Source organism: Lichenostomus cassidix, chromosome 2 (assembly GCF_008360975.1).
Source record: "Lichenostomus cassidix isolate B80296 chromosome 2, HeHo_3.0, whole genome shotgun sequence".
Classification (NCBI taxonomy): domain Eukaryota; kingdom Metazoa; phylum Chordata; class Aves; order Passeriformes; family Meliphagidae; genus Lichenostomus; species Lichenostomus cassidix.
This window is the reverse complement of record NC_139482.1, coordinates 115917714-115942958: the sequence shown is the minus strand read 5'-3', so window position 1 is coordinate 115942958 and position 25245 is coordinate 115917714. Positions and strand designations below refer to the sequence as shown.

General features: G+C 37.3%; 1 protein-coding gene across 1 annotated transcript in view; it reads right to left on the bottom strand.

Moving 5' to 3' along the window:
* NKAIN3 (sodium/potassium transporting ATPase interacting 3) overlaps positions 1 to 25245 on the bottom strand; it is a 343480-nt gene that overhangs the window by 11256 nt on the left and 306979 nt on the right. Inside the window, 1 exon segment of the mRNA XM_085052921.1 lies at positions 14845 to 14905. Coding sequence (XP_084909047.1) covers positions 14845 to 14905 — 61 coding nt within the window.

Below are 25245 nucleotides of genomic sequence, written 5' to 3'. Positions count from 1 at the left end.
CTCCTCATTTTATCGGTAATGTGACATCCAAGATATCATTATCACTTATTCTCCAAGATATGACTGCCCAGTAAGATGAAGGAAGTATGAAGAAGATCTAGGATGTTAGGAAGTGAAAATTGCTCAAACCTTCTTAACCAAGACCTCCTCAACCATTCCAAACATGAAAGTATCTTTCAAAAATCTCTGTGCCATGCCTTTGAAAGCTATTTACAGCAATACCATCCCGTTATTGAAACTAAGTGACAGGCTGCCTGATTATGGTGATTGGGTTTTTTCTCCCCCTTAAAAGTAAGTATTTTCCAGTCAATTTCAAGTAATTGAGGACTCCTGGGCACTGCACAGTAAAAGTCCCTAGGAAAGTATGGTCATCACACATAAGGCCTGTAGGAAAATACTTACCACAAGTTTACTATCACTAATTTTGTATCAGAAAAAAATATACTTTAAGCTGCAGGTATGTATAAATTGTTTCCTTTAGGCTTTAGAAAACATCAGTTTTTCCTGACATTGCGGTATCTGCCAACATACATGCAAAGTTTAAGTTGATGAGGAGTAGTTTTCCATTTTGGTTTAAAATTTTATATTGTATTTTCTCTAAATACTTATCAGCTTGGGCATCAACCATGCCATATATCTCAGCACAGCTGACTTTGATTTATGTTATTCTTCAGCAATGCAAGTCAAACTAAGTATGTCTGATGATACATTTTTTTGCTATATAGGTCACTATTTTTCTGTTCCTCATTTTAATGAAAATACTGATATCTTAATGAGAATACTAACAGACAGAATTTGTATTTAAAAATATTTCAAATAAACAAAGCTGGGTTTTTTTCTGAGGTTTGTACTAAAGGTGCTATTGCTAGTTCTAGTATGAGATTTCAAATGCAGTGAAGGGTAGTCTTCTTTCTGCATATGACCAAAGTAAATTGCAAACAATTATAATTAAAATTTCTATGATAATTTTTAATATAGTGAGAAAATTAGAGATGTGAAGTTGGTAAAAAACAGTCCTCACTAATTACTGATTTTCCCCTTTCTGGCACACTTTTTAATCAATTTTCTTTTGGTGCAGAATGCTCTGTGATTCCCTCTTTCTCCTAAAGTTACTATACCACCTATGTACAAATTAAACCTGCAAAGGAAAAATAAACCATGCATAAAAGACATTTAATGTCCAGAAACGACATATATCAATTACATTCACATGGTACTAGGAGAGAAAGATACCATTGAGTTCTCATAACATATATCCAGTGCATCCACTAAAATGGCAGCTTAAATAGTTCCAGGTAAAGACTATTGTGCAGAAGGCTGCAACAGCTTCAGTCACACCTCCAGACACGTGATCTTCACAACAAATGTGTCCAAGTTGACTTCAAAAGAGACAGAACTCTGAATCTGCTTTTTGAAGTTAAGCTTTGATCTTTTTTTTGGTATTCTGATTCAGGAATACACGCAATGTATTAGTGTGCCTTTATATTACTGCTGAGTTTGATGCCATAAACTACAGCATTCTTCCAAAAATGTTCAGTGCAGATGTTCAGACCAATTGGAATTGATTTATTCCACCTACAGTTCACTTCTAGGTTACAGGTTAGGTGTTTTTTTCTTTCAAGTTGTTAGGACTTTTTTTTCCTGTCAGTTGAGTCCTACAGGGCTCTATTCCTGGTCTGTTGTTCCTTGTATTCATAGAATTTCTTTTGGCTTCAGTTATTTGCCAGTATGATCCAATTATTTATTTTTGAGGCAACAATTAAGTATTTATAAGTGCCTGGTTATTATACACCCAAGAATATCACAACTGCTTTTTCTAACCTTAACTACAAATCACTGATATTTTAGTTTGTAAAAATTAATGGTCCCTATTTTTAAAATTAATGCTGACCCTGTTCAACCCTAATGAATAATTAAAGATAAAATTCCTGGAGAAAAGTATTTGCAAGATCAAATACATGACATATTAGAACATGTGTGACATTTGGAGGAAAGGATTTCTATGTATTGAAGAAAGTTCATATCGTCCATTCACAACAGAACATTAATTTTATTTCAAAAAAGTAGGTTACGGGATTGGAGGGATTCTTCTTATCACTGGGTGATTCTGGATTTTTCCCAGCTTCCCACCTTCCTAGGGATAAAAGACTGTTTCTGAAATTTGCTACTATCATCCTCTATGACATGGTATTTGCTTCATGTGTTTGTATCTTTGTTTGCCTTATGAAACATGAAGTGAGCCAAGGATATTCAGGGCAGTGTGTGTGCTCATGGCACAGCACAGGATGCAAGCCAGAGAGGGAAGGAGCTGCCAACGTACTCCCCGAGCAAAGCCTGCAGTGGGGAGCAGCAAACCAGGCAGGCCTTAGAGATGATGGAAAGAAGAACTTGGGAGGCCAAGCAGAATATCCTGCAAGTCAAGAAGCCAGAGACTTGGCTGAGACTCAAATGGTTTTCCAACTACATAGACACAGAAAGCACTGGAGGAAATTCTATAATCCTCTTGTTTTCTGTTCTGTATGATCCAGTGAGTTTTCCATTTCAGAAGTGTGTTAGTTTATAATGCAATTAATTCTGCCTTTTATGAGTTTTGTGTTGTGGTATTTTTGGGAATTTTTCTATAAAGAGAACCATGCACATCCACTTCAAAGGTCTGGCTGACTGAAGCTCTGTCATATTCAGCCCATGTTGCAACTTCTTTTTCCTTAATAACTCTTTTTTATTTGCTTTAAAATCTGCTTAACATGTATGCCTGTTGATGTCATTTGCTGTCAGTCAGGGAAGTCTCCTTCTTCCCTGGCCCTTCCTTTATTATTAGGTGATTTAGTTGGGATCCAGGTGCAGAACTACCATCTCTACCTCAAAAGATTTGATATTTTGAACTTGCCAGATGCTAAAGCTTGTACTTCCAGCAGCCTGAGAGGTCAGGTATCAGCTTTTTCAAAAGAATACTGATCTATTTTCCACTTTATGACATCAAACCCATTAATACTCTCTAACACTTTTTCCATTTCAGATGAGGCTATTTCCATTTCCTCATCCTCTTTCTCATCCTGCCTTTGCCCTCATGACCATGAGTGTCATTGTGTAGAAATCCTGCAACTACACTGCACTCACAGCTGCATCTCGCTTAGGGATGGTCTGCTTCAATCCTTGAAGTGGCAGACCCCAAAGTTTTCTACCACAAATCCCCCAAGGTTTCAGTGTCTTCAGATCCAAACTACCTTTTTCCCTCTGCTAAGCAGGCCATGCTGCATCCAGCACTGATGGAGCCCTCCTCTCCTCATCCCAGCAGAAAATCCCTCCCGGCAGAAGCCTGTGGTCCTACTGTGCCTTCTCTGAATCAAAGTCTACAGATAGGAAACAGAAGTGGATAAGTCCCTTCAGTGACCTCCAGATTCTCAATATCTTCCTTTCATTTTTTTATCTCTGAGCACAAATCAACAAGCTCTAATCTTCTGTTTGTTCTTGCTTTTGGTTTTTCAAGATGAGGAAGCCAGCAAAATAATCTTTTGTTATCATGTGAGCCTTTTCCAGCCCCAGTATCAAGTTCTTCTATGGTACCCTCCATCCACCTCAGAATATATGATCATCCAGCATTTTAGAGCCATTGTGGATGTATCTGCTAAGTTTACTACTTAATCATATCCAAGTGCATCCATGAGTACCCATTTGTCTCTCTGAGTGGTTTCTCTGCAAATGAGGAAATCCATTGCTCCCCATGTTTTTATTGCTTTTTTTCCCTGCTCTATCTTCACATTCAAGTCAATTTTCTCATCTCTTAATATCGCTTTTGATATTACCATCTCTGTCACCAAGTCAAATTAGCTCCTTAACACCTCAAAACATAAAATGACTACTTTCTCAACTTTTAAAATAGAGCTAAGAATGCAGAGCTCTATAAAATGGGATCTTACAATAACCAGTGGTCTTCTCATCTATGATGGAGTGAAAAAAGAAATATCACATATGTTAGCAAACATGATAGCTAGGGAAATGGTTTTCTCATTGTTTGAAAGTGGTATCATTTCATATTAGGAGAAAGATGAATGTCTGGAGTAGAGTCTGTAACAGGATTAAGACTCATTTTGAAGCCACCAGTGAATCAATTTGCTCATGAAAAAGAAAGATAATGCAATACTGCCCTCATCCATAAGAAAACTTTCCCTGAAGAAAGATGAAGTAAAAATACACTTTTATGAAAACATTGTGACTCTCAAATTCCAGTCCTCCAAAAGAATACATTGTCATGATTAGGGAGGAAAAGAGAATGAGTAGAAATCAATGCCAAGGAATAAGAGCCATCATATAAATGGTGAGAGTCACATAGTATCACTTAATTTTGCTGTACCTAATCTGTGATATTGAGACAAACACAGATTAACTGAGATTAAATTTCTGCTAACAAAACCAACTGTATATTTCTTGATTCAAGGCAAAAGAATGTCAAATGAAGTTTAAAGTGAGTCCAGCTATGACCCAAATCACAGAGCACTGGTAAGAGAAAGTGTTGTTATGACAAAGAGCTAATAAAGCACATCAGCAATACAGAATAAATGCTATAAATATAATGTAGCCTTTTTGAAAAACAGCTTTTCTAGGAACAGGCAATATATTTTATTTGACCAACTGGCTCAACTGGAAAACCATAACAGCTATATCTCCTGATTTATTAAGACAACACCTCTTGCTATAAATCTTGCTTATATACTGAAACCATTAGGGCTGTTGAAATAGCACAACTAGAAAATCTAAAAAGCACAACATACAGACAAGTCAAATTTTAAAACAGGAGGAACTAAAAAAGGTTACTTTATGAAAGGTTGAACTTGTGATGACATCAGAGACATAGTAAATAGAACTATAGAAGAGGTAAGAATTTCATAGGATAAAGAAAAGTGTATAGCAAACAAACACCTAAATTAGTTTCAATATTTTAATGAAAGAATATATGAGTTAGAAGGAACCCACAAGAATCATTGGGTCCAACTCTTAAGTGAATGGCCTATACAGGAATAGAACCTACAGCCTTGGTGTTAATTAGCACCATGCTCTGACCAAGTGAGTTAATAACTTCTCCCTTCTCTTGTTCTTTGACTGTGGTTTTCTAAGAAATCCTTCTGATACTTTATTTGCAAGGGTCTTTCTCTTGCTTTGATCTTATCAGCATTAATTATCCCTTTCTTTTCCAAAAAAACCTGACAACTTTTCTTGGTGGAAGATGCTGCTTGCCTTTAGGTTTATGAGATTCAGAGTGGAGATTTTAAAAAATGGAAAAAATGGTGGATAGTTAATTCTTCTTCATGTTGTCCAACTATGCCACATTTTGAGAAAGTATCTGTTACCAAATAAAACTATCTCCAAAATTTATCTGACTATGATCTGAAATTTATGGCTTGGTTCAATGTACTTCACTGACTTGTGCTGGTTAGCCATCTCTTTTTGAATTTATGGTACCTGCTTTACAAAGTATTTTGAATATCCTCTAATGATACAATGTGTGATTACATACACTGGAACCCATTAGATAAAAAGGGACCCATATTGTATCATTTTTGTCATGGATATTCTCTTAAGAAATAAACAGCTTTGGCTTTTTTACTGCTGTATTTCAAAGCTTAGTGTTATTAGAATTATGAATAAACTTTATCTTCAAGAAAAATCAGTGGCTGTCTCCCAGCTCAGCTGGTCTGCATGGATCTGTTTTCATTTTTGAAGCTATTATGTGCAAGGAAGAAGGGAGGACTTCTCTTCCTTCTGAGATGAAACTTCAGCATCTCTCTCACAGTACAGGCATGGGCATAGAGGAAAAGGCATTGAGAACTCTGACCACCTAAACTTCTAATGCATCTGAAAGTCTGTTGGGTCTGTCCCACAGCTTGAGTTATGCATCATATCAGGCAAGCTGTGGGTATAGTTGTCTCAACTAACTGCTCATTGCTCACCAAATTCCCAGATTCCTTATCAGCATATAATAAAGACAATTTACAGCACACACTAGAGCCTCACTAATCCTGTGCCCTCCTTGGCTCAGCACATCCCTTCATTACAGGGGCACATCATTCACTGCAGGCTTATGCTTCCCACACCAAAGGCAACAGTTATTACAAGACAGAGATCTTAGGCATGATTGCTGACTGGGAAATTGTCACTCAGGCAGCTGTAACAATGGAATAGATGCCAGTTAAGATGAGACCCAGGAATTAAGATAACCCATCTGCAGGACACTTCAGATTTGGGAGAGATGGCATTTACACAGAAGAATGGGAATCTGAAAAGTTTCTTTTTAAGCTTCACAAACTAAAACAGACACAAGGCCGCTGCCATTCAGAAATTAAGAAGTAAGAGGATTGCTACTGGAAGTGGAAAATGGATTTGTAAAGAGGTTTCATTTTAATGGAGCAGCTGGATGAAAGGTAGAGACAGGAATGGGCACCACTTAGGCCTGTATGTGATGTTGAGTGGAAAGCTCAGGAGAGCAACTCTGGATGCTGGAGTAAGATTGATTTAACAATAGATGCAATTTAAGTGAAAAGGCTGAGGTGCTGGCAACTGGGGGTTGGGATAGCATCCATTTAAAAACAGATTTAATTTAAACAGAAAGGCCAAAGAGGTAGAAGGTGGAGACTAAAACAAAATCAATATTAAGTTAGGTTTGTAGAAACTAGAACCAAATGAGCCAGTTAAAAAAAGGTCAGAGTACTTGGGAGTAGGGAAACAATGCATGGATCTTGAGAACTATTGAGGAACTCTTATTAAATGATATAACTACCAAAATCAGAATTATAATTCCATGCTAATAAGAAAATTATTTATTATGGTAGTAAACAAAAAAAATCTTAAGGGACAGTATGATTTTTAAGGAAAACTGCATGATTATAAGTATATTCATACTTGAAGATAATGATTTTCTATTCCAAAATCACAGACTTGCTGGGTTGGAAGCGACTTCTGAAGATCATGTAGTCCAACCCCCTGCTAAAGCAGGTTCACCTACAGCAGGTTGCTACTGCTGAATTTCTCTACAGAGAAAGAGACTCCACAGCTTCTCTGGGCAGCCTGTTCCAAGGCCCTGCCTTCCTTTCTTCCTCATACTCAGATGGAAGTGCCTGTGTTTGAGTTGTACCAACTACCCCTTGTCCTGTCACTGGGCACCACTGAGAAGAGTCTGGCCCATCCTCTTGACACCTGCCCTTGAGATATCTGTAGGCATTGATAAGTTCTCCTCTCTTTCATCTCCTTTCCAGACTGAAAGGGCCCAGCTACCTCTGCTTGTCTTCATAGGAGAGATGCTTAAAATTAATTGTATTTGTAAAACTGAAATTGATCAGGTAGTAGTGAATGAGCCTTTAAAAAGTCTCTAGTTATCAGCCTGGAAGTGAATTCAAAACTAAGGGGAGTCTGTATATACTTATGTTTGAACCAAAATATGCGTGTATTCAATGACATACCAATCCATATGGATATACATATCCACCTACACACATTTATACACATGTATATGTTGATCAAAACAGGTAAAATTGTTTCATGATGATATAATACTGTTCTGACACATTTCTTTGTTCAGAAAACTGTGTTAGTACTTTCTAAAAATAGTAGATAAAATCTATTTTGCTTTCGATACAGATATTTCTAAATACTTTACCTGTGCTCCTGAAGTCTCATTTAAATCACTATATATTATATATGTTTATATTTCTACAGTCAGAATACAAAATTGTGTATGGAAGCTAGTGATTGCTGCTCTGTACCTTTTGGCAGCTGAATGCTCACACAATTCATTGGTATAACAGAGATCTCAAAAAAAAATTAGATTTTACACCTCTAAACTCTTCCTCAAATTTGTGCAAAAAAGAATGAATGGGGAACTCCAACTTGATCAAAATGACCAAGTATCATTTCAATGTATGAAGCAGAGGAAAATATGCCTCACCCACTGAGCTGCCTGTAGTGCCATATACAGCTGGATCTGGGCACTTGGGATTTCCTCACCCACACAAGAACATTTCAAAGCTGTACTGTGTATTCATCACTACTCCTGTGACCTACTAACATTCTGGGGAATATCCAATAATATTTTTTTTTGCTAAAGTGATTGAGGTGATTCTTTTCAACTGAATTTCAGGAAGAAATTTCTGACTTGTGCTTAAGGGAGGAATTGTGGGAATGCACAGGAGGAACACTTACCATTTGAGTGATTTATCCCCTTCCTTAGTGAAAAATCAATGACCTGCAGGCTTGCATGGAAATGGTGTCTTGACTATTATGTCCATACCTATTCAAGGTAGTCCACATTAAGAAATGAATTCTCTACTGAAGATAGACTAAAATATTCTACTGAAATGGTTTAAAAACTCAAGGGGAATTTCCTCATATGATTTGATTCACACCTTAGAGTAAGCTATGTCCTACCAATGAAAAATTTGAATTAGTTTACAGGCCATTTAGCTGATGCCATTTCCTCATGCTCTCTCTGCACCTTACCTAGACAAACCTTACATGTTGCATTCTATGTGAAACGTGGTACTTTCAAGCAGGTAAGTCCTGCTGCTGCTAGAAGTATTCCACAGTTAAGACTTCCCTTTCCATGCATGGTGCACCATTTGTTATTTAAAGACAACCACTTAGCTAGAATAGTGTTCTGCAACAGTCAATGGAGAATACAACTGGAAAGTAAGACTATTTTGTATATTTTGCTAGGGAAATGTAAAAGTAAACAGTTGCATAGGTATATATATATATTTTAGAGTTGCTGTCCTGTGACAGATTATTCATCCATGGTTTTTAAACAGAAAAAAAGAAGAGGGGATCATGCCTTTCCTGCAATTTGTTTGCCCATAACCTATCTAGAATCAAGTTTTTTTTCCTAGTATTAATATTTATACTGATTAATTGCTTTTACTTTACACCACCTCAAAGATTTTAAAGATTTTACCCTTGGTTGTATGTATTATATTGATGCATATGTTTCCATAGGAACTAGAACAAATGCCTTCTCAGCTAATGTATGATAACTGAATAATAAAAAAAAAGCAACAAAAATAAATTGAAAGCAAATGTAAAGGTAATTTAAATAGTGTAACATCCCTGCAGTGTTTCTTCCTTCATTAAATGATTCCGAATTCACTGTGTTAGTGTAGTGTAGGAATGAGCACGGATTTTCAATCAATTCACACACTAAAGCTAATGATGAATAAGAGGACACCAATAGGACTGTAAGACCACACAATGTTGTTAGACCAGAATGTGTTGTTAGAATGATGTTTATCCTTTATATTTCCACTACAGGAGAAAGTGGAGTCAGGTATAAGTAGGGTACTAAACAGGTGAGTCTGCATCTCATGACAAACTCCAGCTGGACAGACCTCTAGAGTCTACAGACACTGCAACCTGACATTTGTCTCCATTAAATGTCTGGTGGAGTTGTCCTGGGCCACAGTTGAACTGAGGAAGCTCCCTGGACATGCCTGGTGACATTTCTGGTCACGCTATAACCTCCCTTCAGCTCATGGTAGGCATCTGCAAGATGTTGACAGCAGCTGCTAGCAGGGGATGAGCCACCCTGAAATGCAGGCAGCACCTCAGTGCAAGGAGCAGCAGGAACCTCCTATGGCTTTGACTGGGCTCTCTGGCTTTCCAGATGTCACAGACCACGTTTGAGGACAGGTGTGTTGGACTCCCCATCTCTGCAGAAGGCCATATTTGTTTAGTTTTAGAAAACCATTCAGCTGAATTGCAGAATACATTTGGTTATGAATCCACTACTGTTCTATGCCTAGCAATATGCATACCTGGCAAAAATATCTGATTCTGTTGTTTTTTCGAAACAGGAGTTTTGGATTTCTTGACCAGATGAACAGAAAGATGCAAACTGCTTTCAAGCCTTCCAAAAATACTGATAGTCACTCCCATTTTCCAGAAATGCCAAAGCCAGGAGAATGCTGTCAACCTGGCAGCTATAGTGTTGTTTCACTGCCAAGCAGTAAAATTTACTATAATTTCAAAAGTTTGTGTTGAGCATATTCACCCACTGGTCAGTAACAAATTTTGTTTCATTGTATCAAGTCATCATGGTTTAAAGGTGGGAGTGGTGAATGCTAAAGCCCAGCAATGACCTGTGCTGCTATTTGGCAAGTTTTATAAGTCCTCATTTTCAGCGAGGTAATTTAGGACAGTTGTTGCCAGGTGATGTTTAATTCTTGCATTGCCCAACAGAAGTGTTGTGCAGAATCCTTCCTCTTGGTGATCCTTTATATTAAACATTTTATCACAAAAATTCTATTCTCAGAAGGTGAACAGACTCAAGTGCATGTATCATTGCAACTGAGGTAAAGATATTAGTAGTGGGTTCCAAAAAACTCCTTAGTTAAGGAAACTTGGATACTTATATATAAAGGTAATCAAAACACATATAATGTTAGCTATTGCTAGCTAGTTCTTAATTCACTATGCAAAAAACCAGGAAATTTGTAAGATATTTATCACTGCTGGACCTACTGTGTAACTGTAACTATTAAATTAAATGTGATGAAAAATCCTTTCTCTCTTGTTTGATTACTGACAACAGATGCTCAATGGTGTGTATGAATGTAATGCCATATGTCAGATAAAGCAATGTAGTAGGTTTTTCTGATGAAGTAATAATTTATCTTGCTTTACTTAATATTTTTCTAATGATGGCATATGGAGGGTCATATTGGTACCACAATATGGGAAAACTTCTAATTTGTAAAAACAAGTGCATCTTCCTCTCTGTTCTGAAAGTACAGTTGAGCTCTGAATATGACTAGAATAGAGGACAGACAAAAAGAATCCTTTTTTTCTTTATTAATTTTGTTCCTGTGTCATTTAGGTGTGAATGGAAGCCCATTCCTTTATTTTTGCTCTTGCACAAAAGAGGTTTAAGTTTCCTTGGATTGATCTTTTGGCATTTCAGCCTCATTTTTATGAAAATGCTGAAATCACAATTGTAGTTGTGTGGCAAACCTTCCTCTCTGATATCACTGTTATTTCCTTATGCAATTTGTTTACAAATCAATTTCCACTCCACAAAATCCAGTAGGTACAGAACTATCAGTTATGACATGTGTCAGTGCCACTTTTATGAACTAGTATTTAGCACTAATAGTGTTATCAACTGTTTCTCAAAAAAGGCCAGAAACTATTTAGAAATTTAATCATGATTTTAGCAAAGTATTTTGCCTAATCTCCAGACTCCACTGAATTAAAACTCTGTAACTCTGACAAGGTGGAAACCAGTTTCTGAGTTCATTTTTAGGAGAAAATGATTCACAAACAGGATTGTGACAAGCTTTTATGATTACAGATTTCACATATTCTGTTCCTTCAAAAGGGCTTATAGAGATTGATAGATCTACAAAGAAAGAAATGAAAAAATGAAGGGAAGAGATATAAATAGACTTTTTCATTAGGATGAATGATGGGAGGTATTAACCCCACTACAGCAGTGTGCCTTTTGCATGTTCTCTTTTTTTTTTTTTATTCCTTTTGACCTACTATCATCTTCCTTATAAGTAGAAGATAACTGCAGTGTGAAACGTAGCTAAGGTGAGCAATAGCTGGAAAGAAATGTTTCCTCAAGCATTATTACTGTTCAGAAAAGTGTCCATCAGCTGAAATGTCAGGCTCAAAATCCATTTAAGCACTGCACAGAGGCTAAACAGACAGCTATTATTAATTTTTAAGTCTGCCTGATGGGTTTCAGACCAAGAACTGGGGTTAACTTGATGCACTGAATATTGCAGAGTATATTTAATTAGGGAGGCTTTGACTCTCAGATGGCTGAGGATTTATTCTGTGCAAGCTACTGCTAAAATATGATGGAATAGCTGCATCTACCTAAGAAAAAATCTGCTGCATCATATTCAAATGTATAAAATTGGTCTTAGTTGCAGGTTTTTTTTACTTTTATCCTAATGTAAACATTGTCTACTTTCAATCTGTTTTGAAGCACCACTGTACTTACATCTAGAGTAATTTTCTGTTCTTTATGTTGCAAGTTGGCAATGTGAATTTCTCCAGAATAAGTCCTGCTCTTCTCAGCTAATGACCAAACCAAACTATTTTTTCATTGTGCCTTAAACAGACATTTCTTTATTTAAAACATTGGTGGGATTTCTGTGAAGGGGTTAACATTTGTCTTTAACGTATTTATCTATAAGCACAGAGGACTCTAAAACAAACATAGGCACTAAGACACAACATGAGATATTAAAGGGCTGTTTATTTGCTTTTGATCCAATTCAGAAGCTTAGAAGGCAATAAAAAAGTAGCAAATCAGAAATTACTTCTTTCCAATGGTTATAAAATCTCCTAGCTGTATCTATTCCACTTCTTTGGTCCTCTTTTTCTGTCTTTTGTGCATGGCTCTTGCCCCTGCCCCAGGTAATTCTCTGCCAACTAAAAAACCTATTCACATAAGAGTCTAGAAGATGAAATGTAAAGTGAAATGGGAAAAGTGAAATGGGAAATTTGTCCATTCCTAACAAAGGACATTACACCATACTTTTCCAAGTCAGGCCATTTTCGCTTGTAACAGAACACCAAATTGTCATTGACAGCTCTGAAAGACAAGCAGAAATTAAATGCAGACCCCTGAGTCGTTTGAGGAGAATGGAAACTGCATTAGTTCCACATACTGGATCACCTTAGCGCTTGATGTGTTTTATTGGTTGATAAATATGTCATCTGCTCTCCAGTCTCAATGATTTAAATTTCCATCTTTATCATATGGCTGGAAACTCCCAAAACACAGTGAGGTGGGCTCAGAGGAAAATGAATCAGGCTAATTCTGAAATAGACATGTTTCCAAAGTGAACAGGGCCCTTAACGTGACAAAAACCCTTTTGTGAGGCCCTGAATACATATACCACATATGCTCTGTAGTACACCACTGCAGGTTCCATGAACAAGTATTCTTGGTGGGGGTTTTGTCTTTCACACATGCCTAAAACAGGGTGTGTGAACCACATTATAAAGGGCTAAAGAAAAATAACAGTAATATAACATATCTGGGTAACAAGTGGAGAGTCTGGGTTCCCAGGTACAGATGTATCTGTATTTGCATGTGGGTGTGCATGTGCACACACGATTACTCTTCAAAGGCACTGTAGTTTGTATCCTCCTCATCAGTCTGCAGGCCTTTTCTAAAACTTAATGTAGCCTTCCTATTCCAGGAATTTAGTTAGTAATTGTCTCAGAAACAAAGTTTCCAGCTATCCATATGAAGCCCAGCTACTGCCATGACTCCTCACAGCCCTGTGGAAAGAAGCCATCTCTGGATTTCACTGACCAAAGACTGTGTTTGTACATCCCAAACTGTACAGCCATTGTGCTGCTGTGCCATCTTCTGCTGAGACCCTGTGTTATCAGCTCCTGCCTAACTGGCAGTTTCCAGCTTCCCAGGAAGCATTTTCTGGGATTTTTCTCCTACATTTTATGTTGCTTCTCTAAGTGTTCATATTTCTCCTTTACAGCCCCTATCTTTATCCAGGCTCCTTGTGTCTTTCAAACTACACTATGTGCACAACTTGCTTGTGAATCCTTCCCACACAATTTCATCGGAGAATCTCTTTGATATATTTTCTTCCTAATAAAAACCTAAATGAAAGTGTTAAAATAGATTTGATACTAATGTCTGTTGCATTGTGATGGAGATCAGAACATTGTGCCATTTGTAGCAATGGAAAAATATTTTTTTTTATAGTCCTTCACCCTGTTTTCAATCAAACAGTCTGCTTTTCCATCATAGACATTAATTCCATGAATTATATTTTCAGGTATTATCAAATGTTTTCCTACAAACTAAATTAATTTTTCCTATGATATTCACCCACTAGAGCTACTCTGTGAGGAAACAAAACAACTGTGTAAAGATTTATGAATAAAAGTTTATAAGTAAATATTTGGTTGCATATTTATCCTATAACCATAAAATGCTATTGACATGCATTTTTTCCCCCTTAGAGAGAGCTATTTTTACTGTTTACCTACTAATAAATGAGAGGAAGCAATTTACATGATCACATGTTGTCCCTTTTTTAGATTTGTTCTTGTATTTGCTCCTCTGCTCATCCAATATTTTTCCATTCTCTCTACTGTTTTTACCAATGGCTATCCTAGTCATGTGGGTATGGTGACATCCTTAGGCAATTCTCACAACCTCTTCACACAGCATCCTACAAAAATGTTCAGCATATTCAGAGTTTTTCAATACCCTCTTAATGATCTTTTGAGAAATTCTTTTTTAATGGTGTGCACATTTTCAAACTTTTGGAACAATATGAGTGTGTATATAAGGGTTTCATCGATAAAGGCAAGCTAAGCATATGGGGTCAGCATTTTAAATACATGGTCTAGGTGCCTGTAAGCATAGATAAGGTTTATGTAACTATTGATCAGAGTGATACTGCACACTGTCAATGGCCTGGTCTGTCATCTCCATTAATTTCACTGTTGATAAAGCTGTCATTTGAAAAAACAGACTAAGAGGCTTCAGGATCTTTGATTCAAATGTAAATGTACATACATAAAGACATATACATCTACATGTATGCAACACAGATCACATAATTTTCATCCCTGTGACTGGCTCATGTAAGATGTTCACAAATCTCTATGAAGTTCAGAAAGTGCAATCCTACCTAGATAACTTGATAGCACCCAAATAAGTATGTCTTTAAGCATAATTGGTTGTATACATGAATGCCAGATTCTGCCATTTTTCAAACTTTGCTCTTTGCTTTGGTAGTTCAATGCAAGAGTAAGTCTCAGCCCAGGTACCTTGGCTCCAGAGATGGAGAGGTGTGTATCAGTACTTACAGCTGTCCTCCTCCTCCATGAAAATACTGATCACGTAACAGGCATACACAAATCCAATCAGCTGTGTGGAAGAAGAGAAAAAGCAATCATTAGAACACATTGAATGCTCATAAAGTTTTTAGTACAATGATATTTAAATACAGGTATCACAGCTAAATTTTAAAAATGTTTACTTCTAGTTACTGCATTTGTAAATTTCAGTGCAAATGGTCACAAACACCTAAATTAATTTCGTCTCTTTCTCTCATGTTGCAAAATGTATATTTTATATATAAATATGCATTTTATATTCTAAAATATCTTCCTAGTCCCACTGGGATCAGTATTGATGAATACTGCTATTGAGTAATACTGGTGGAAAACATCTATACTCTGACATTCTGCTATTTGCATTTCTTTGTTCTTCAGTATCTCAATTCTCACATGACTTTTCCCCCATGAATGTGGGCCCCCTATGCACCTCATATACCTACTAAAATGGAAAAATATTTATTGACTGCTACAGAATTAAGTCATAATAAGACTTCTGTGGAATCCACAAGAGATGTCTTTTTGTGTTGCATAAAGTGTCCCAGAGAGGAACTGTTTGGCGAAAGTTTAAATTGATGGGTGAATTTTCACAATATAGCTGAACAGTAAAACTGGGTTATGATTCATTGACATCAGGAAACACCTTATCAGAAGGACCTATCAGTAGTTCACATTAACTTGCAGGAAATGAACAGAATCATTTCCTCAAAGGACAACAACAGTCAAACCATGCCATTATTCTAGCAGCAGCAACCACAAAAACATCCTCCTTAACCTAAATCTGTGTCACTTGTGCCACCAAGAGGAAGGGATTAAGATCTTTAGGTTCAAGAGATAGAAATTCCACTCACTCCTTATCCATATAGACAAAATGTTTTCTTATGACCATGACCAAACAAGAAGAAAATCCCACTGGGCAAGGAAACCTATTAAACTGCACTGCCCAGACATGTCCAGGCTTGAGAAAATATTGTTTGTGCAGCTGTACACAACTCATACCACCTGAAAACCTTGAAAAGACTCTTCTTGAGAGATTTCAAAAATAGCCCAGAGATTAGTTTTAAGAAAACTCCTTTTTCTCTGGTCCATTCAAAAAATCTAATTAAAATCGTTCTTCTAAGGATGTCACGGATCAGCCATCTGAGAAAGAGGTAATTTAATAGTTTCTAGACAGGTATAAGCTCCTTCAGAAGTGCAGAAATCATTCCAACCTGCTTTCTGGTTGGGCGGCACGAGAAGCTTTGCAAGCAGCTCCAAAAGCCTCTCTGCAGACAAAAAGCTTGTCCACACAAGGGAATTCAGGGAAGTTAAGATGAATTAACTAAAGCCGTGAAATCAATGCACATAAGATAAAGTACATTAAATCCCTGTGTGGCCTTTCCCATTCAGAAATAAAGTGGCCCTAGTTCACTGCAGCTTAATCCTTCTCCAAGGGATTAATCTTCCCATGGAGAATTAAGCCACAGTATGCTGAAGCTGAGCTACTTGTGAATGAAGGCTGTCACAGCACTGTGGCACAGTCCTGTCGGAGCTTCCATTCCAGGATATTCACCTCACTGGCATTTTGACAAAATGACTTTAATGCAACTTTTCTCTGGTTCTGAGAACAGTATCGGCAGCATATTTGACTGCTTTTTTGCATCCTGTTTGTTGGGTGGCATTGCCACAGCCTCTCTCAGGTGAACACCACCTTGTTGCACTAAAGGTTACACATAATTTTAAAAGATATTGCATTAGTACCACAGAAACAGCAGAGCACAGGTGATTTTTCATAACAGAATGTCACCTGTTCATTTACAATGATTCCTGATCACCATATATGTTGTGCAATCTGACTACATAAGTCACTTGTTCCTTTTTCCTAAACACAACTAAAATATTTTGAAGAGTAAAACTTCTGAATAAATAATGAACATGATAAAAACAACTTGTAGTACAGCTTGTGGGTTTAAGTGTTTGTGAAGGAAGATCAAATATTTTGAATTATTTACTCTTTCCCCATCATGTATTTATTTTTTCTTATTAGTACTATTCTTTATTAAAATGATTTTATTTTTATAAATGCAATTCCTTCTTAATATGTATATGTGTACTCTATATCCATGCATTTTATATAAAACATATCTCTGTAAGTGCTTCCAGCAGATTTCTCTAATGTCTAAGATGTTGGACAAGTGGATAAAGCACAGCAAGACTTCCACTCTAACGAGTAATAAATGACCTGACACAGGGAAAGCAACAGGGGAAAGTGCCCAAAGAAGTCTTCCCAAAAAATGTGGGTCATGACAAGCCTGAGTTTTAACTGTCCTAACAGCCTATTTCTTGCTCTTCCAGCAGACCTTCTCCTTAATCTTTTTCCCATTCTCTTCAGTGTTTGATACACACTTTACCTAATCTATGACCTTCTTGCAAAATCAGCAGCCTTTCTTGACTTTCCAGAAATATATTTCTTTATATTATACTATACTCAGCATTAGCAAATAAATACTCCTCAGTCAGTTAGAAATCACTGCTAGCTGTCGTACTTACGATGTATATTTGTTTAAGACACACCATTTCCCCCGTTTAGTTATTAATACTAGGAGAAAAAAAAAATTCACCCTCTTTCAGTTTCATGGTCTTTTCAAGTGGAAAAAAGAGATGAGGTGACTAACCATTCCAGGAGATATCATAACTCACTCCAAGAATATCTTTCTGCAGTTAAATGTCAGAATGCATGTTTCTGAAAGAATAAAGCAACAAGGACAAAAAAAGAGCCCTTTAGCATCAATTGTCAGGTATTGCTGCTCGGGGAGGAATGCTTGGCTTGTAACTAACAAACAAGTAGTTATAGTCGGGTAACTGATATCTACAGCACAATTAACACGAAGTGGTAAAGTGGGAATATACCCTTTGACAGATGAGACCAGATTACAGATCCTTAAACAGAGTTACAGCCACCACAGTGTGAATATTTTTGTAAATGAATTAATTAAAAGCTTTCATTTTGTCTTATTGATGGATACCCTAATAAAATATTTATTCCAACAAATTACTTTTGCTATCTTGATTAACCCAGCTGCTGTTTAATTAATAGTGTTATGCTCATGTGAACCCATCTAGCCATCATGCTAATTACGAATCTTGGAAATGTTGGCTATTGGCCTGGCACCAAGTGATAGACTTAAATGTGTGTTCCCTGATAACTAAAGCAAATATGATGCAAATGAGCTGGAAGATACTTAATTTGGTCATCTTGAGTTTCAGTTATTGTTCAAAGGGACCAATGAAGTGGTTGGAACAGGATGTCCAAAACATCAAAGATCACCAACACCTGAAAGTATAAATAGGAGCCTCTGGCTTGATCCAGAGAGCAATTTAGATGGCAAGGTGGACTTGTCTTGACAATGTTCAGTTCATGGCATGGAAACCATCGGGATCCGTGTACAGTACAAGACTGCCTGTCTTGCCTGGAGTGTCCAGTCTACTTAAGTGTTTCAGAAGACACTTGTCAGTGCTATTCTGCAGAAAATCAGGTGGGAAATTGTGGAAAGCAGCTGTTGTCCCCTGCTTTCATCCAGCTATGCAGTGGTTAGGGTACACAGTAGGGAAAATAAGCAATACATAAAATACTCAGATATTTCAGTGAATCACAGAATGATTTTTGTTGGAAGGGACCTTAAACCTCTTCTGGTTCAACCTTCCTGCCAGGGGCAGGAATATCTTGAGCTAGATCAGGTTCCTCAAATCCCATCCCACCTGGCCTTGAACACATCCAGGTATGGGGCATCCACAATTGCTCTTGGCAACCTGCTCGAGCGCCTCATCACCCTCATTGTAACAAATGTCTTCCTTGTGGTAAATCTTGATCTATGCTCTTTCAATTTACAACTCTCACCCTTTGCCCTCTCACTACAGACCATGGTAAAAAGCCTCTCTTCATCTTCCCTTTATGTACTGAAAGGCCAAAATAAAGCTTAAATAGCCCCAGTTCTCTCAGCCATCCAATTGTTCTCATGGGCCTTCAAGTGGAGTATCATGAAAGCAGAGCAGAAGGGTAGAATCACCTCCCTCAACCTGCTGGCTACACTTCTTGTGATGCAGACAAGAGTACAAATGGCTTTCTGGACTGCAAGTGCACTTTGCTGACTCATGTTAAGTTGGTCATCCACCATGATCTCCAAGGTCTTCTCAGCAGGACTTCTTTCAAGCCATTCACCCCCCAGCCTGTACTGATATCATGGATTGCCCTGAGCCAGGTGCAAGATCTTGCACACGGCCTTTTGTGAACTTCATGTGGTTCACACGAGCCACTCCTTCAGCCTGCCAAGGTCCCTCTGGGTGGCATCTCTTCCCTCAAGCCCATCAACAGCACCACTCAGCTTTGCCATCAGCAAACCTGCCAAGGGTGCACTCAATACTGCTATGCCGGTAATGAAAACATGAAATAACACTGGTGCCAGTATGTGCCCCTGAGTGATACCACTTGTTACTGAATTCCCTTTGAACACTGACCCATAATTCTTTGGACATGACCAGACAGCATTTTTAGACCCATCGGAATTTTCGTATCAAAACCCTTATTTCTTCAATGACTAGCTGATAAGTGTTGCTTAATTCTCCAAGTCATAGTTAAGGATGGGTTCAGGATGTGAGAAACAATTGTCACATAGGCAGAGACCTCAGTGTGGAGTCCACACATTGATACGATGCTATTATCAAGGCTTTTGATGCATAATTTACTTTCTGCTGATATCCTTAGGTAGAAAGAAAATAGTAGTAGTCTCTGTTATTTTTCTCCTGTGCAGGCACTATAGTCTCAAGAGGACCTTAATGATTTAGTCTAACTAAAATCTCCAGTCTTAAGATATGGACATCTGCATGAAATAGAAATGCCTAGTTTAATAGAAGTGAAATTAGATTATATAATTGTCCATCATTAAACTGAGAGAAACTATTAAAACATGTAAGAAATTAAAAAACTAATCATTTGAACAAATATATGCTGTGAGATATAATTGCTTTAATAAATGAATATTACTAGAATGTATCCTATTAAAAAAAGGATCAAACTCAGTGCAAAAATGTATGTTTACTTGCAAATTAATGTGTTTTAATAGTTACTACTTAATATGGATTAACCTTTCCTTAGGAAAGCAAGGACAAATGCAAAATAAAACTAGAGTGATGATTTCAATCAAAGCTGTTTTCTGCAGACTGAAATACCTTTTATTAAAATTGACTTGGATAATTTTGATTTGAATCTTCCTGCTTTGCTTTGTCATCATCAGCTGTGGCCTTTAAATACACTCTCACAGTATGAGATTGCTTTCTTATCAGCTACACATAGTGCAGTTCCACTGGTTCAAAGTAGATATGTGAGTCTACACTAGGTATTTAAGATTGCATGAAGAAGTGCGCTGGGCTATCAGGTTAATCTTCAAGATCAGGTGCAAAATAGGTCACTCACCACTGTTAAGCAACTACACGGAGTTTTGTAGTGATGTCATTATGACAACATAGACCCATCCAAATAAATGAAATAAATGTACAGTACTCCTGGCTCCAAGAGGATGTATGTGACATTACAGGTACACTAGATTTGGAAGATTTCTCCAATCAAAATAGAAACTGTGCTTCACAGCCTTCCTTGTACATATCCAGTCTACCCAGATTGTGATCTTACTGAATATGGCTTTTTCTTGCCTTATTTTTTGTTGGTGAGAACCAAAAATCATTATTTCCTATTTACCTCTGTGGTTCTTGAGACGTGTAACTTGGCAAATACTATTCCCTTTCTTCTACAAGGTATTTCACTATTATCCAATTTCCCACTAAGATTGAGGGAGTATGAAAGGAGAAGGAACTTTTAAAATTGAATATTTACACATAAAAAATTTGTAGGATACAAAGCTTGACAAGATGCTTTAAATTTAACTTATAAAATGGAAACTGTGTAGCAAGAGTGAATTTACTGAGAAAAAAGGTAAAAAGGCATTAAATTACAAAGCATCCTGACTATTACTGTCTCCTGATTAGCATTTTCAGAAGAGCTAACAACTACTGAGGAAAAGCTGAAACATGAGTAGTTAATCTTCTTAGTTACCTACTTGCCACTAACATTTTTATTACTCTGCGGAGAGGACTGTAAAGCCCTTTTCTACCATTAAAGACTAGAAAAGTGCTAAATCAGAATGGGAGATACATAAGGGAAACAGGATATTATCCCAGTATCTGTGTGTGTACACGATTCAGCAAGATAGAAATATGACTAAGATTATCAGGCACAAAGAAATTATAACTCTACGTATTTCAAGACAATGACAAAGGAAAAATATCCAGAATAACAGCAAGTATGTAGCTGAAGCATAGCAATAACCATTTACTACTATAGTATATAGTTATCCAATTATATGACTTTATACAATTATGCACTGTACCTGCTTGATTATAAACATATTATTAGAAACATATTGTAAAATTGTATTCTTACAGATGATTTCACAACAGAATGCAATTTTTGAATTAAAGAACAGACAGTCTCAAAGGTATGTCCTCATTTTCCAGAACTGGTGAAATACACATAATTTTACAGTGGTAGTAGTAGAAGGCTCAACCTGAAAGCACTTAGAAATCTAAAACCATAAAAACGCACAAACAACTGTAAAAACGTCCAGAAAACATATCAGGAAAAGGTAGCAGCAACAGCTGAAGTACCTTATGCTGTCTGATTTTTTCCCTCTCCATATTCCTAAAATCTACTTGATTTGAGTTGAATAAAACTCAGACTGTAGGGGCATCATCTACCAATTTAATCAGCATGGCACAGGGCTGGGCTGGTCCAACTGTGCCATTTATAGCTGTAGTGGAGAGTTCCTAGGGACCACAACTCTGATAGCCCTTAAAATGTGCTAAGGACTCTAAAAATGGGTGACAGAAGCTTGCAGGTACTTTTGCTTTATAATTACCATGGAGAAACAATTGAGCAGATACTGAAATATCTATTCTTAAAATACATAGAGGTTGTTGTTGGCTAATATTACAGGAGACAATTCCTCTTGAATGCCATCTACCTAGCACTGGGGGCCCAGCAGCATGCTAGAAAAGACTTTACTACACCTGTTAGCTACTGTGCTTTTTGAAGTTTTGCCCTGTATTTGCTGTTCTCAAGTCCTCATTCTCACTGTGTCTCTTTGTCTTTAAATTAAAAAATGCATTTGACAATCTAAATTTCCCAGGCCAAGGTCAGGAACTTTGTTGCCTGCACTTGGTCTAGGAATTTATTTCTCCAGCAGCATAAACATATAATTACCCCTGTTGCCCAGTTGCCCAAAAAGACTTTATCAGTTTAGAGGAAGGACTGACTTGTTACATTGCCAAGATGTGTCGCAGCTTTGTTAGGGTTGAGAGAAAAACGGGAGAAAGTGTGCTCTCTACCCCCTCTTCCTCTTTAGCTTAGCTATGGGTTTCTCTCCCTCCTTTTTTTTGCTGCAAGTCCTTAGAAATAATACTTTGTGTTCTGAGATCTGAAAGATGAAGGATTTTGAATAAACTGTGTAATCTCGTGCATAATTCTGTAGGTCTCAGAATTCCACCCAGATACTCTGTTAGCACAATGATAATGTCAGAGCAACCCTCACAGACTAGGTTGGGGTACTGGTGCTCCAAGATGACTTATGTCCACCAAAGGGATCTGGGAACCTTTGTCCTTTACTCAAAGAAGAGATTAGAAATAAACCCCAAGCATTAACCCCTATCCATTTCGTTGTCAACTGTGTGAAAGAGATTTAAAATTCCTATTTTGAATGAAAAGGAAGTCTCAAAATGTAAAAACACTAAACATAGTATATAAACATGACTGGTCAGAACACAGTGTTTTCACATATATTACTTGCTAGTTGATGATGCAACTGGATACAGTGAAAGTCAAAAGTGTAAAATAAAGCCAACCTTAAACATTGAAAGTTTAAGAATGAAACAATGGAAAGTGAAGGGGATGAAGGTAGTGAGAAGGAAGAGGAAGAGAAAGAAGATCTACATATGAGCAGACTCTTAACAAAATCACCAGAAAAGAAACGGATAAACAAGTGCAATGTAGTTTTTCTCCAGTGTATAAAGAAAATAAAAGTTATCCTAAGAATGGGGTCAAAGTTCTCATATTTAATTTAATGACTAATTAGTTTGTCAGCTGAATAACAGAAAGTGAGAAAACCCTTTACATCTAGTTTTACAATAAGCAGACCAAAGGATGACCTTCCTTCATTTCTGTCAAACTAACTTTGTATCACTTGTTTTTATATTTTCTAAATACCTACTTTTATTTGCTTTCACCTTTACTTATCAGTGCTGAGGATAATTTCAGAGCTACTTGCAGATCACACAATATTTCATATCTTTTGATATAACCAAGGAATTCATGTTTGATGCTGTCTTGTAACCCAAAGTACTTCTTAGAGTACTCATCAGGTAATGACTTTACCTCCACCTAAGCTGCATGTACCACTTTGGCAGCTGGTAATGAAATCAGAAGAAAGAATGAAATGAATGTCTGCCAGTGACTGCATCCAATGTAAATCTCTTTGGCATGTGACAAGTTACTTGGGAAGGTTTTTGAATCCCAAGGAAACTGATTATGCATGCAAGGGGTACCAAAGCAAACTCCTTCCAGAACAGCAGAATATTGCAAATCTTGGGCATTTTTTATGTTAATACTCCTTTTAAAATTCTTTCACTGCTTATACTGCAATTATGAAAGATGTTCTTTGTTGATAGAATGCCAAAAGATATTTTTTCCCTCCTTATTAGATCTGAAAGCACATAATGAGAGTATTACTTCCACTTGTTACAACAGACACAGAGAATGTATTTTAATTCCAATGATGCATTGAAATCTGTAAGAATTACTTATTTAATACTGAATAATTTCTTTCCCTTCACGCACAATGTAAATAACACATGCGTGAAACAATTATATTACCACAAGGCAGTACTCATTTAAAGAAGACAAACTGTGACATGGAAACAAAAATACCTAGTTCAAGATTTCAGTGAATTATGATAGTCTGATCCCCACTATTAGCTAACCACCTTTATAGATACATCTTAAATACCTAAGCAATAATAGCTGAGATTGAACATATCATTATTCTACCTCCTGTTAATTCATAAACATGGCTTAAAAATCATAAGAAAAAAGTTGCAAAGCTTTCATAAATTGCTGTTTTGCCACAGCAGTAAGTCAAGGGAGGTGATTCCTTTCCTCTGTTCTTGCACAACTCCACCTGGAGTGCTGTGTCCAGCTCTGGGGCCCCCAAAATAAGGACATGGGCCTGCTGGAGTGAGGCCACAGGAGACCATGAAGATGCTCAGAGCCTCTCCTGTGACCACAGGCTGAAACAGCTGGGGTTACTCAGCCTGGGAAAGAGGAGGCCCTGGGGAGACATTAGAGTGCCTTCCAGCACCTGGAGGCAGCTACAAGAAAAATGCAGAGGGACTTTTCACAAGTGATAGGACAAGGGAGCTGTGTGACAATGGTGAGGCAAGGGAACAGGTTGTCCAGAGAAGTTGTGGATGGAAGTGCTCAAGGCCAGGCTGGATGGGACTTTGAGCAACCTGGTCTAGCAGAAGGTGTCCAGGCCCATGGCAGGGGGTTGAATCTGATGATCTTTAGAGTCCCTTCTAATCCAAATTATTCTATGATACCTCAGAGAATAACAGAAAAACTAAAATAAACCCCCAGATAGACCAAAAGCCATCACCCCATCTCATGCAAGAAATACTATATGATCTAATGAATAAGAAGCAAGAATTTAACCTCTACCCTTATCAGCCTGCTCATATTATAGACCCAAGTGGAACTTTCTGAGAGGACTTGCAGGAGTGGCTGACACAGAAATGCACCTCAGAAGTAATCTCCAAAGCCTGAATGACATGCAGTAGCTTAGACCAGCCACTAATCAAATCACACAGGAATAAAAGCCTTGAATAATAATCAAGAGATGGTTAAAATTTACGAGAGTGTAGAAATTCTTATTAGGCAGCATGGATGAGCACAGGTTGTCTGAAAACTTTTCTTATCTGATTTGCAGGGGGGGTCAGAAAAGTGGCATACAGTATTTCTCTCTGTGGGTATCAATTCCAAATTATTTTTGGACATTGCACAGTTCAGTGTTCTTTTTCTATTCCTATTTTGTTTAAAATATACAAGGAAAATCACACAAACCTCCCTCCCACCTTCCACGTCCACCAGACTCTGAAAATTTTTGCCTGTTTGCATGTGTTTGTTGAAATACTACAGTGATGAACAATAGTAGATGACAGATAGAAGAGGTGGAGATAAGAAACTCTTTTTTGATCATCACTTTGTTTTTCCTAATCAGGTTTCATCTAACA